Source organism: Numenius arquata, chromosome 7, assembly GCF_964106895.1.
Source record: "Numenius arquata chromosome 7, bNumArq3.hap1.1, whole genome shotgun sequence".
NCBI classification, from domain to species: domain Eukaryota; kingdom Metazoa; phylum Chordata; class Aves; order Charadriiformes; family Scolopacidae; genus Numenius; species Numenius arquata.
This window is the reverse complement of record NC_133582.1, coordinates 26,718,103-26,730,471: the sequence shown is the minus strand read 5'-3', so window position 1 is coordinate 26,730,471 and position 12,369 is coordinate 26,718,103. Positions and strand designations below refer to the sequence as shown.

General features: G+C 37.7%; 1 protein-coding gene across 5 annotated transcripts in view; it reads right to left on the bottom strand.

The window, feature by feature from the left end:
• Positions 1 to 12,369, bottom strand: part of PLCB4 (phospholipase C beta 4) — a 91,993-nt gene that overhangs the window by 20,021 nt on the left and 59,603 nt on the right. For all 5 annotated transcript variants that reach the window (XM_074151046.1, XM_074151047.1, XM_074151048.1 and 2 more), the window contains 4 exons: positions 11,681 to 11,730; positions 11,511 to 11,576; positions 5,236 to 5,351; positions 1,010 to 1,085 (listed from right to left, as the gene is read on the bottom strand). In XM_074151046.1, coding sequence (XP_074007147.1) covers positions 1,010 to 1,085; positions 5,236 to 5,351; positions 11,511 to 11,576; positions 11,681 to 11,730 — 308 coding nt within the window. The remainder of the gene's footprint in view (positions 1 to 1,009; positions 1,086 to 5,235; positions 5,352 to 11,510; positions 11,577 to 11,680; positions 11,731 to 12,369) is intronic.

Below are 12,369 nucleotides of genomic sequence, written 5' to 3'. Positions count from 1 at the left end.
TTTTCCTACATCTTTGGCAGAGCAGGTAGCAACAAGACAGAAACCTTGTTTAGAAAACCAAGATCTTATCCTCATGAAATAATATCACCAAAGAATAAAAATAGCAGAAGAAAAGATGGAAATTATTTTATTCTAGTCTCAAAGATGTGGCTGCTTTTTTTTTTGTATTTTCTACACTTGTTTGATTTTTTTTTTTTACAGGTTTCCACTTTTACAGTAATTCTCCTGTACTGTGGTCAGTCTTCTGTATGCTTCCCTCTCCAGACTATTTTGTACACAGATGTGTCTTCTAGCATACCTGCCACCCTCTAGCTTGGATCTCTTTCAGAAACCTGAAAGCACATCAACAGGTGGCAGATAAAACTTTCAAAGGAAACATGAAGTTGGTGAGCACAGTGATACAGAAGTATAGAGGAAGCAACTCTAAACAGCTCGATGTGAGCCACGAAACACAGCTGGATAAACAGCTTTTTCAAATTAACTGGGGTTGAGTCTCAGAGCACTTTTATTCTCCATCACCTTGGAGAAAACAATGCAAGTAAGTAATGGAGGAAAAAAATATTAGAAAAATTATGGCACTTGGTTCAAGAGCAACTTGGACTCCTCCTTCCCTAAGAGACAGACTAGCGAGTGTTGTCCATGGTGACAATGAGGGAAAATGAAAAATAAACTTCTTTATGTATATATTTTGAGAAAGTAATTAGCATCCAAATTTCACACACAATATATTCATCTCTTTGTTTAGCTAGAACTGACACAAATGACCACTTTAGTTTCATGAGGCATGAATAGGGCACTTTCTTCAATAATTTTTAAAAGGGCAGGAAATTGACATTGCTTTTTAAAATTTTTTTAAGATACACTTTTAGACACTCAATTACTCCCATTCTTTTCAACATGTTATTATTGCTGAAAATGATTCGTATGCTTCCAAGAAAATTAACTACCACTTGGGTCTCCAAATCTGTCCTTCAGATGTTGCATATGTTAAAACTGGCTGTTTGCTTACCTTAGATTTGTGATCTGATGTTAGTGTTTGAATTTTAATTTCCGTTTCTTTCTTCAATTCAAGACAGTTACTTCCTCTAAAAAAAGAAAATTACAAATGTGTGCCACAAGTTAAACATCTTCCCATTCAGTCAGCTTTTACTAATTACAATGTTAATCAAAGTTGAAGTGCTGCAGCGTATTGGAATGAAATTATTTCTTCTGGCAATTTATTCACAACTTACAAAATATTGTTGGATTAATGATCATTCAATTCAAACACCATACAATTAATTCTAGATTGGGCCAGCAATTATTCTGTTGCTGATGATAAGTCAAGTATCTCCATTTATGATACTTGGTTCCTTTTCCAGGCTTAAAATACCTTGCCAAGAGAAACCAGTTTCTGCCTGAAAACTTACAGACGTATTCACGGCCTTGCCAGGGCTTTCATCCTGTGTTTTAAAAGTAATTTTTCCTAGGTTTTTTTAGTTTGAGACAGGGAGAAAGAAGGAATTTGAATGACTACCTCACAGGGCAATTACCTGGGCTGTGCACTGGGTGGGACGGATGTACAGAAAAACTATTCCATTGCAGCTACAATCCAAATTTCAATTACTGTCTCACCAAAGTCACTAAATTTTTGAAGGCTGACAAGCTCCAACTTTACCAATCTTCTTGTTCTCTTTTTTTTGCAGTGAAGGGTTTTTACAACAGAATACAAATTCACACATTGGAAGTCTCCGTTTTTTTGTCTGGAATACTACAATATTGAGAGGAGTCTATTTTAACGTAACTGTAATATTTCAGTGTTGGATCATCCACTGATGTAAAATGCTGTAACTCCAGTGAGTGGATGGAGCCACGTTCATTTTAGCATCTGAAGCTGGCCCTAATAAGAATGGTTATTGCTTGACTGCACTAACATTAATCCATGTTTGCTCTAGAAAAGGAGATTTATTAAACTCTTAACAAGTTTAAATCCTATTTTAATATCAAAGTACTGCTAAACTTACGGAAATTAGCAGAAAATTTTATCATCAAACAGGCCCAGAAAAGCCCTTAGTGAAAACAGTAGTGTAATGTGCCTTGTGTTCCCAAGGGCCACCAGACGGACCAGTCATTTATTTTCTAGTCATAGCAAGGGAATTTTTGTAGAGATTTCTAGCACTCATTTGACACTTTGGAAGTAATATAAAGGCAAAGAGACAGGTTCTGACCGCTGTTACCTCCACCTGAAAAAAAGACAGCTGGAAAGAAAGTGTCTTTGATTATGCATGTGGGTAGCTGCGATCAGAGTCCAGCTACAGTTCATATGCGATTTGTCATACAACTATGAAAGAGACTGCTTCTTAGGTGAATCAAACATAGAATCCCAAATTAGTCTAATTGGTTCAATCACTGGACTTCTCAGAATCTCAGACATCAAAACCACCAGTTGATCCCTTCTCTGGAAATGCAGCTTTCACTGTAGCTCAAGGCAATTTCCAGTCAGGCTGGACATAATGAGAACTCTCCCCAAGCGCAGTGGCATAGTCCATGGTTAAACCATTGAGTCACAGTTGGGAACAAATACCCAGGGACAGCCCAACCCAATGTCACATGTCCATGCTTATGCATACACATACACTTGAATTTGTGGACAGTCCTGATAAATCAGAAGGATCTTTATGTGCCTTTAACTCCATTTCAGAGTGGGAATACGAGCATACGTATCCCCATAAGCCTCTCCAAGATTTGTAAGCATTTGAAATGTACAACAGGAATAGCACCGGGAGCGAAATCCTTTCCATCTGTCAGTGAATTAGCATGCGATTTAAAAATTCTGCTTTGCAGAACAATATGCAGTTGACATTTGTCACACCATGTGGCAGAAATGGACCACGAAAAACTGCACAACAAAATCAGAAAATAAAGTCTTCTACATACCTATCAAAAAGCCCTTTTTTAGGAAGTATCTGACAATATCAATATGAATGCCTTGAAAACACATTTTATATGTGTTTTACATTTTATATGTCTTTTACAACTTTTATTGCTTGTAAAGGTTCCAAAATTATAGCCAAGGAAATGGAGCATGTCCTGTACTCACTGAACCCAGGACCCCTTATTCATCAGATCATTTCAGTTCAATAGTCTTCAAGTCTCAACCAATGTGTTCACTTTTAAGCATGTCCTTAAATATATTGCACAGTGGAGGTGAAGACAAGTGTGTGCATAAATACCTTGCTGAACTGGCCTTCAGGGCTGCATACACAATGACCCTGAAGGAAGCCCTGAAAACACTGACACAGAATTAAAAAGTGTTTTCAAAGAAATTCTGTGTTGATACTGGATTTGATTTGCCTGTTAATTAGATACCAATAATTATTCTTGTAACACTGAAGAGCCATCAGATGACTGAGAGCTCTGGAGTCCATGAAAACTATGGAGTCATGGCAAGGAACAGTGTTTGGCTATGTGCCGGATCTGCTTCTGGAGTAGCTGTTTCCAACTTTTTTTATTTTAACTTTTTATGATGATTTAAACCTATCATAAAAGCTTTGGCATCCATGGGATAAGTGTTATAAAATTAAGAAAAGACACTGCAAGTAGCCAATGAAGTGATCTCAAACTGGGAATCAAATTATCAACTACTTTAATACTTGTCCCATTTGGGGTTTCTCTGGAAAGCACTGTTACCCAGTGCTTTCCACTATTTACTGCACAGAGACAGCCATTACCATCTTTAACTTTATGACAGCCCTTCACTTCCTGTTTTGCCTAGACAGACAGAGGCACAGGCTTTTTCTCAGGCCAACAGGAATACTGATTAGTGACTCTTCTGATATGAGACTCTTCAATACTAGAGCACAGGGAAGCCTTTCTCCCCTCACAATAATTATGGTGCAATGTCCAGGGCTTAGCTCCCTGCCACTGTAGTAAATACCCTGACTGTAATTATAAATCCAGCTATATTAATAACCTTCTGCTGTGTTATATTCAATGGAAAATGAATCAAAGCCACATTAAATTCATTAGTCCTGTAATTGTTCCCTCTCTGTTTGGAGTAGTAATTTTTTGGAAGAAACTACATGGATTAGAAGTATTTGGGTGCTTACAGTCCTCCCTTCTTGAACAAAAGAATCCAACAGGAGCTTTTTAAAGAGTTTTTGAGCTTTAAATAATTTAGTGAGAATTCTCCTTACCTTGTTTACTTCTGACAGTTCTATTTCTGTTCCATTGCAAGTTTATAACATGCACACTCAATTTTAACACTGCCATTCCAAACAATTTATAAAACAAAAAGTATTTGTGTAAGAATCCAATGCCAAAGAGGCATCTATGCTCAGTATTCAGTGAGTTGGTTGCCAGTTGTTGCCAGGTGAAAACAATATGAAAATTAGGCTATTAGCATAGCTTGATATAGAAAAAAAAGTAATTGCTGCTTTAGGTCATAGTATTACAGTATAATTCTGTAATTAATTTCTTTTTAATTAATAATATTTATTATTGTCTCATTGTCTCAATGAAATGCCGGCAACAGGGTGAGAGATGGAGAGCAGAAACTGCTGCCAGATTAACAAAATAGCAGCAAGGCAACAGCAGGTCTTGCTACATAATTCCAAATGGAATTTGAGGGGTAAGAGGGACATTTCATTAGTCACCAGTATCTTCCAGGAACTTTAAGGGGAGATTTTAAGAGATTCACACAAATAACGTCCCAGGTCATCAGCTAATGCAAACCGAAACAGCTTCATCCATGTCAAAGGAGTAATACTGATTTATCCCATTTGAGGATGTGAAGGGTTTTTCTGTTAAAAAGAAACTTCAACTTGACAGCACAGGAAAACTCTAAAACATTCTGGATTTAGAAGCCAGCTTTTTCCCCAAAATCAAATCATTGCTGCTTTCTGGTCACTAGAGCTATTGAGGAGCTTCATCTGCTCTCACTGAACACAACAGTGACATTCCCTGGGGAATGCAGTGAGACCAGATCAGACTGCAGAAATAAAAATTTGAGGCAGCTCCTACACTTTTACTTTTAAAACCCTGACAGTAGAAGACTAGAGAAAGACAAAGGGAGTACAACATTTATTGCCTGTTGCTAGAGCCTTCAAGCAGCTCATACTCAGTTTGACGTAGGATGCTGGTTCAAGCTGCAATTCATTAATCTGAATAACCTTTTTATGAATGTTTTATTCCAGACCACAAAAAGCATGACATCTATTTTAAGTCTAAAAAAAATACTTTAAAATCATATCTTACCCCTTCTTCTTGATTGCCTTCTCTAACATTTTCTCGTATGATACCTTTTCTTTATCATATTGTGCCACTATTTTGTCAATTTGTGTGCAGTGCAACTTCTGCATAGCGCTGTGCTCCTGGAAAACAGTAGGACCTTACAATTAGGTTGCTGGATTTTTAATGTTTAGTTTTCTTACAGTGTAAAAATATCAGTGTACGAACAGATAACTTTGATAATGGAATTTAATCTGGTTTAGCTATCTGGTATTAAAGGTTCCAGATATTCCACCATAAGCACTAAAACATTTCTTCTTTGTTTGAAAAATGAAAATCTGTAGCGGACCTTAAAAATACAGTATACCTTAAAACAGAAGAATGATGGGGAAAACTTCATCTTTTTGAATAAATGTCCATTTAAGTGCAATGTAAGAAATCCAATTTACAAGCTCAGATCATATCATTCGAAGTTTCTGAATGCAGAAGAGAACAAAACTCATCCCAGTTCCCCTTTCCTCTACATATCTCATACCGAATACAGAGCTAGCCCCCTTGGCCACTGCAAATCAAATAGCTCCGAGTCCAAACATTAGCTAAAAGTCAAATCATTAACAACTGACATTCTGAAGATCTGGCTGCAACCCCTAACGACAGCAACAATCTTACCATTAAGAAACTCCACCTTGTTGCAAAGCATCTCCCCTCGCAAGCAATAGTTGTGTAGTGCAACTTTCAACTACACATGCAGACTGCAAATAACCACTGCCCTGTTTCCTCCCCCCCAAATGATCCAGCACATGCTGATAAATTGGATATATAGGGCTACCCATGGAGTATTACACATCAATGCTAATCCGCTGTCACTACTATAGTTATGTGGCTTACATTGGTGAAGTGGCAGAGGAAGTTACCTATGGAAGGGGAGGAAAAATCTATTCCTATGATGAAAAGGTGAATCACTAATGCATGTTACACAGTTGGGTCTATCATACAGTTCCTTTCCATTACAAGACTGTACCACTTAGTGTTTACATGTAGACTTCATTATTGAACTTGACTTCGTATTCAATGTTTATGAGAACAGCTGCTCATAATGATGCGAATATATAACTACCACGGAGACACTAACTGTTCAATTTACATTACAATAGGGAAAATAGTTGTTTGTTAATTTACATTATTTATTAATATCCAATTGCTCCACATTTTATCTAACCATGACAAAAAGTCTTGCATTAATTAATAGGGCCTCTTCCAGCACTTTATCTCTCTTCTGTTTTATAGCTCACTTTGCATTTATTCTACCTTCACTACTCTACTGCTCTTTGTTATTATTTTCTATACACGTGTGTTTGCCTTATCACTGTTTCTTACTCTAAAAATATTAACTAAAAACTTTTACATTCATTGTTACTGAAACATTAACACAAACATTGCGATGCTTTTAAAAATCTAGCCCTGGGCTGTACCTGAGCACTCCAACATCTGTCAAGCACTTCCCTGGGGAATGTGTACAGCTTTCAAATTCTGTATTTAGAGCAGGGAACTGAATTTTCTGTTCTACAGAGGATTTAAAGTGAAACAAATAGACTCCATCAACATCAAAACATGCCAGCTTCACCAGGGAGTATTTACACTGACTAACCAGGTAGGAAAAAATATGGACAGTGAAGAGAATGACATAAGCTTGACAGCACCAGCCAGGCACAGGTCAAGTGACTGAGAGCATCTCTCAAACTACCCACTCTCCCCTAGATGAACAGAACAAAACAATTCTTGCTGTAAAAGACTAAGTGCAAACATTGCAAAGCATGAGATACTGGCCCACTCATGTGACACTCCATAACCCAGCAGGGCACATCACGTAGAGCTAAAATCCCTGCTGTTCCCTCAGGACAACCAAGATTCAAGCCTTTTCTCTCTGTCACAAACCCACTGTAATCTTTTGCACTCCCCTCTACTGCTACGTATTGTTCATGCACAACTTGTAGACCATATATTGTATGTTGTATATTGTATTGTATATTGTAGACCATATCCCCCTCATTTCCTTCCCTGGTCCTCCTCCCCATACAGTTCAAGGAACATGCATTTGTTTATGCGCAATATAAAAGAGCTGGAAGAATAAGATGGGCTACTAATGACCTCCACACGCAAGGCACAAAGAGTACTAGCAGTCAAATCCCTACCAGAGTTCCTTTGAATCATATGGCCTTCAACCCCTAGAACGCTATTTCAAATGAACTAGCTGATGTGAGTTTGATTTTCTGTCTATGCTCAAAAGAAAATTCATCACAGCTAGATGCTGCGTCCTAAACTTCTGTCAAGATTCTGAGAAATATGAGTGACTCCGTAGCATCTGAAAACACTCTATATTTTGTTTTCAGATGCAACAAAGTTTCAGGTGGTAGCATGTTCTAGATTTATGCAGAATATGTTTGCAGATAAAAGTCTTCTCAGCTAAGTCTCTCATGATTTCCTCAAGTCTACTGAATTTGCAGTTTGAATTCATGTTTTTACATGAATATGTTCACAAATTATATTAATGATTATATTACAAACTGAAGCCACAGTTCAGCCAGGGTTCTGAGAGGCCACCTAATTGATATAAAAAACCCTCAAATCACAGCAAGACTATCCATGGGAAAAATGTAAAGAATCACATATAGTTTCATTGCAGGGGAGGGGGATCACAATTCAGTCTATTGAAGAGAACAGAAAGTTATTGTTAAGAAGTTATTGTTATTCCTGCCTGTTATCTCCCTAAAGCAACACAAATAATCCTGTGTACAACTGAAAACTAAAGTCTGGAGGATTCTCAGTACAGAATACAAAACTGAGGAAATAAAAGAAACTATCATCTCCAAACGAACAATCCATTTTGCAGAATCTAGAATTCTGTAGACATACTGTTTGCTTTCGCATTATGAAATGGAGATCTTTTTTTAAACGTTCTTTTTTTACTAAGCTTTACTTCAAAGTAAAATAAATGTACAGGAGATGAATTCTGGGTAAGAAGCACAAAAACTACGTGGCATCCCTGCAAAATATTAAAATTCAGTAGTGGCCCACTGAAGCAGGCTGCTAACAGAGGAAATCAGTGACTGAGACTCTCAGATATGCACATCTCTTTGCCTTTATACCCCCATCTTCCTGTGATGCCATCCCAGATTATCTGAAAAGCTACACTGTTCTCTTACGGTGATCTGTCTCATTCCAGATTCAGAAAGACCTGTTAGGTGAAACTAGTTCACAATGCAAGTAAACGGGCTGAGGTTTAGATCATGTTCTTTCCTCAAAAGAGCAATCATCTGTTCTTTCACAATTCCAACAGTAGCACAATGCTACTTCAGTCATACTCATGCAGACACACCTTTTCAGAGACTAAACCAGCCCGGAGAATATTCACTCTCCCCCCCTTCAACTCTCTCTTTCTTCATAGCCGGGCCACAAACTAAGCAGAGGGTTGGGTCCGAAAACTAGAGGCAACAGCTCTGTTGCAGAACTGAATGGGTTCTTCCAAAGTGGAGAAACTATACTTGCACACTGACACTGAAACTAAACTTGCTGTGAAATACTAACCCTTTCCAGTATTCACTACAGTTTGTCCTGCCTTTAATTTCTGTGTTCTCTATTATTCCCTTACAATCCTTCAGAATTTCCTTAAATGCGTTGTCCTGCCTTTGCACAGCTCTATAATATGTACCTCTCACATGATTCTCAATCCTGAGTAAAAACTCAACTCTTAACTATTCATAGACTTTGTGAAATCCAAAATTCTGCAATTTTTTGCAAGCCACTAATCTGACATTAGGGAATGGGCAAATTTAATTTGATCAGTCACAGACTGGCTGCCTAGTAATGGTCATACTAAGAACAGCGGATTTCCTGCCAATCTAATGGTCTCTATCCTACTTAGACTAGATGTCTTATTTTTCCTACACAAAAGTGAAAAAAGGAACAGTGAAGATTGTACCTCCACCAGCCCAAACATCCTTCTCCTAAAAAACCAGATTAATAACAACACTATCATAAAGTGAAGTCACAGTATGTGATGTGTCTGTGTGTGTTTGTGTATACTGGGTATTACAGTTGTAAGGAGCTATGCCATGTAGGAGAAATAAATTAGTGATAATGCGCAGAGAGATGTTAGGAGAATTTTATTGTGCCGCTGGAGTCAAAATGGCTGAAAACCTGAAAGTAAATAAAAAGAAAGACAGCATCAAAAAAATACCCTGAGAAAACAGAGACTGAAATGTTTTCATATCGAACAACCAACCTCTGCCAGCCAGCATTTCAGTAGAGCTGCTAATACTTCTCTTCACTAAGTGGATGTTGTCAGTAAAAGTGACCCTTACTGCTGTCATCCTCCTTCGCTAGCTCTGCCCAGGGCTACCAGATTAGCTCCTACACTGCTCAGATCAGAGCTCCTTCCTTTCAACCTCTTCTCTCTTCCACACTTGCATGCATTCATCTTCCATAACCCTTTTTCCAAGGCCAAGTTTAAATGGAAAAGTACTGGACTTTTCTTTTCTTAAACAACATGAACAATTCCCTTCTGTTTACTTATTCCTCCAGGTCTCTGAGTGTCTACGGTTAAATGAGAGCCAATCTGTTTCTGTAAGTTTTAAAGTTCAGTCTGCTTAATACACAGGCTCCCTCAAGCTGATCATAGATAACTAAGTGCATAGCTCTCCAGCTCCATCACAGCTGATAAAATGCAAGAAACACAGTGATGAGTATGCCAAGCACTTCCCTAAGATCATCTGTGAGCTAAAAAGGTCACACTTTTCTGCTCAGACTCTCCTTTTCAAATTCAAGAAGTTGCCCTTACTGGAGCCTTTAGAAAGGCATGCTCTAGACAGGCACTTTCTTGTTAGGACAGACTTGCACTCTGTACTTAAGACCAGCAGGACACAGGCTGGCTCAGACCTAAAATAGCTGTGCTTGAGCTAATACTGAAAGCCCTTTTGAGTGCACAGCATTTTCAGATTGTGGCTGGCAATTCTTCCCTCAGATTAGAGGAAGCAAGTGCAAGCCTGAACAGATGGACCAATTTTTTAACATTAGCAAGCGCAGTCTTGGCTAAGATATCCTTACACTATTTGGGGTTACATACATCAAGAACATAGATCACTGAGTATGGCTGTTTTTTATGTAACCATGGTACCATTTTCATTTGCAAAAAGTTGCTATAGGAAACTGCTGGATGTTGTCCAGTGAATGAGAAAGCAGTGTTTAAAAATAAGTAGCCCCCTAAATGATTAACCCTATGAAGGTCTAGAAACTGTCCATGCCCAGAAGTGTAGATGACAGACGCTTTTTCTTCAGCATAGGCTTCACACACAACACTAAAATGGAGAAATTATTCATTTCCCTTCCGCACAGAGCCAAGTAAGGAGTCTGAAATATAACTACTTTATTTTCTTATACTACTTTTAACACTAAGAGACCCACAAAAGTGCCAATTACTGAAGTAATTTCTTCATACTTCATTGTACAGAATCCCACGCCCAAACTACAGTCACGAACATAAACAGAAAGACTGATATTAAAAATGCCCAGGCAACTACACTATGTCAGGTCTGCAATGAAATCTGCAATCAAAGAGAGGAAGCAAATAACTGTCCCAAAAGCCCAGAATGGATTTATACATATTGCCAAAACTCAGAACTTAAGATACTTTCTTCACTTGTTATGCCTTAAGAAGAGAATAAAGTCTTTCTAATGATGAAGGGCAGGAGAAAATTAGCTGTGATTTTCTGATGTAAATTATATTTGTGATAGTGTTGTATGTATTTGGGACATCACTGCCAACAGTACCAAGCAAAAAGCTGACTATAAAGCGGTTAACATAGATATAAGTGGGGAGGAACAGGGCATTTCATTTTTCAGTTCCATGTTCCAGTTCTCCCTGGCGATTCTGCAGTTTCTCCAGTGCCTGTCTTTGCTGCAGCACCCTCTCACATCACTGCTGCCTTTTGTTCCAAGCTACCTGTCAATATGTCATGCAAGAGGGAGCTAGATAAAATCATTACCTGAAAAAGGTGAGGTTTGGATACATGTATGGGTCAAACCAATGTGCACTGAAACTCATGGAGACATACAAAGGGTTGCTAAAGGGAATATTTGCTCACTGGAGCATATTTCAGTACATTTAAAACACATAAGCCTTTCTTGGTGGTCCAAATACTGTTCCTTAGTTTTTCCCTATAATTTAATTAGGAGCAGTCTGTGCTAGTGAGTGCTGCAACTTTTTTCAATTAGAGTGTGTTGCTCAGAGTCCTTAATGTTCATACCTTTGCATGTTTCTTCTTTAAGGCATTGAGTTCTTTCTGCTGTTTCTTTAAATGCTTTATATAAGCCTACAAAAAGAGAAGTTGGATCAATTTTCTGTTGTCATATTGACTTTAACCAGATAAAACCCCAGCTACTTAACACATCTTGAAAAGCTTGTGTCTATACTCACCTTCATTTGCTTTAAATCTTCTATCTTCACTTGAGGAATAAGGTCTATACCTAGGAAGGTATTGATACAGTTTATCTAAGACTTCATACATACTAGTATATCTCATAATTTCAAATTTTAGTTTTAACACAGAAATCTACACATAAGTTAGCAATGAATTAATGTTTTTCACCACATAAAAAATAATTGCAGGTTAATGAGAAAATTATTCATCAAGATATAGCTAAGATACAGTCAATTTCCTTTTCAAATGCACTACTCAATCAATTGCCTTGTGAAAAAAGAAATGAATCAATGAGTTATTTTAATCTCTTACAGTTCTGGACTGAAGTGTCAAAACACAGCCATCTAAGAACTGAAAAAGCTCCTTTTCTGAAAACACAGCAAACCATTTATGTACATTAAAATCGAACCATGCAAACTTCAGAATTTTGGTCCATAGCTGGAGATCGCTCTGGCACCGCTCATTTCAGGAGGGAAGCTTCTTGGGTAAGGTTCTACATGACTACATAAAGGGTTAACTGAGGTTAGGTATACTTCCCCTAGATTTAGTACACAAAAATCATAGGAGTGAAAATTCACCTGTAGCTTTTATGTTAGTGGAAGTAAAATTTGCTTTTTGGTTAATCACACGCTATAAGAAAAGGAGCAGTAAAAATGGAGGAGAAACACAAAATCATAAGAATTCA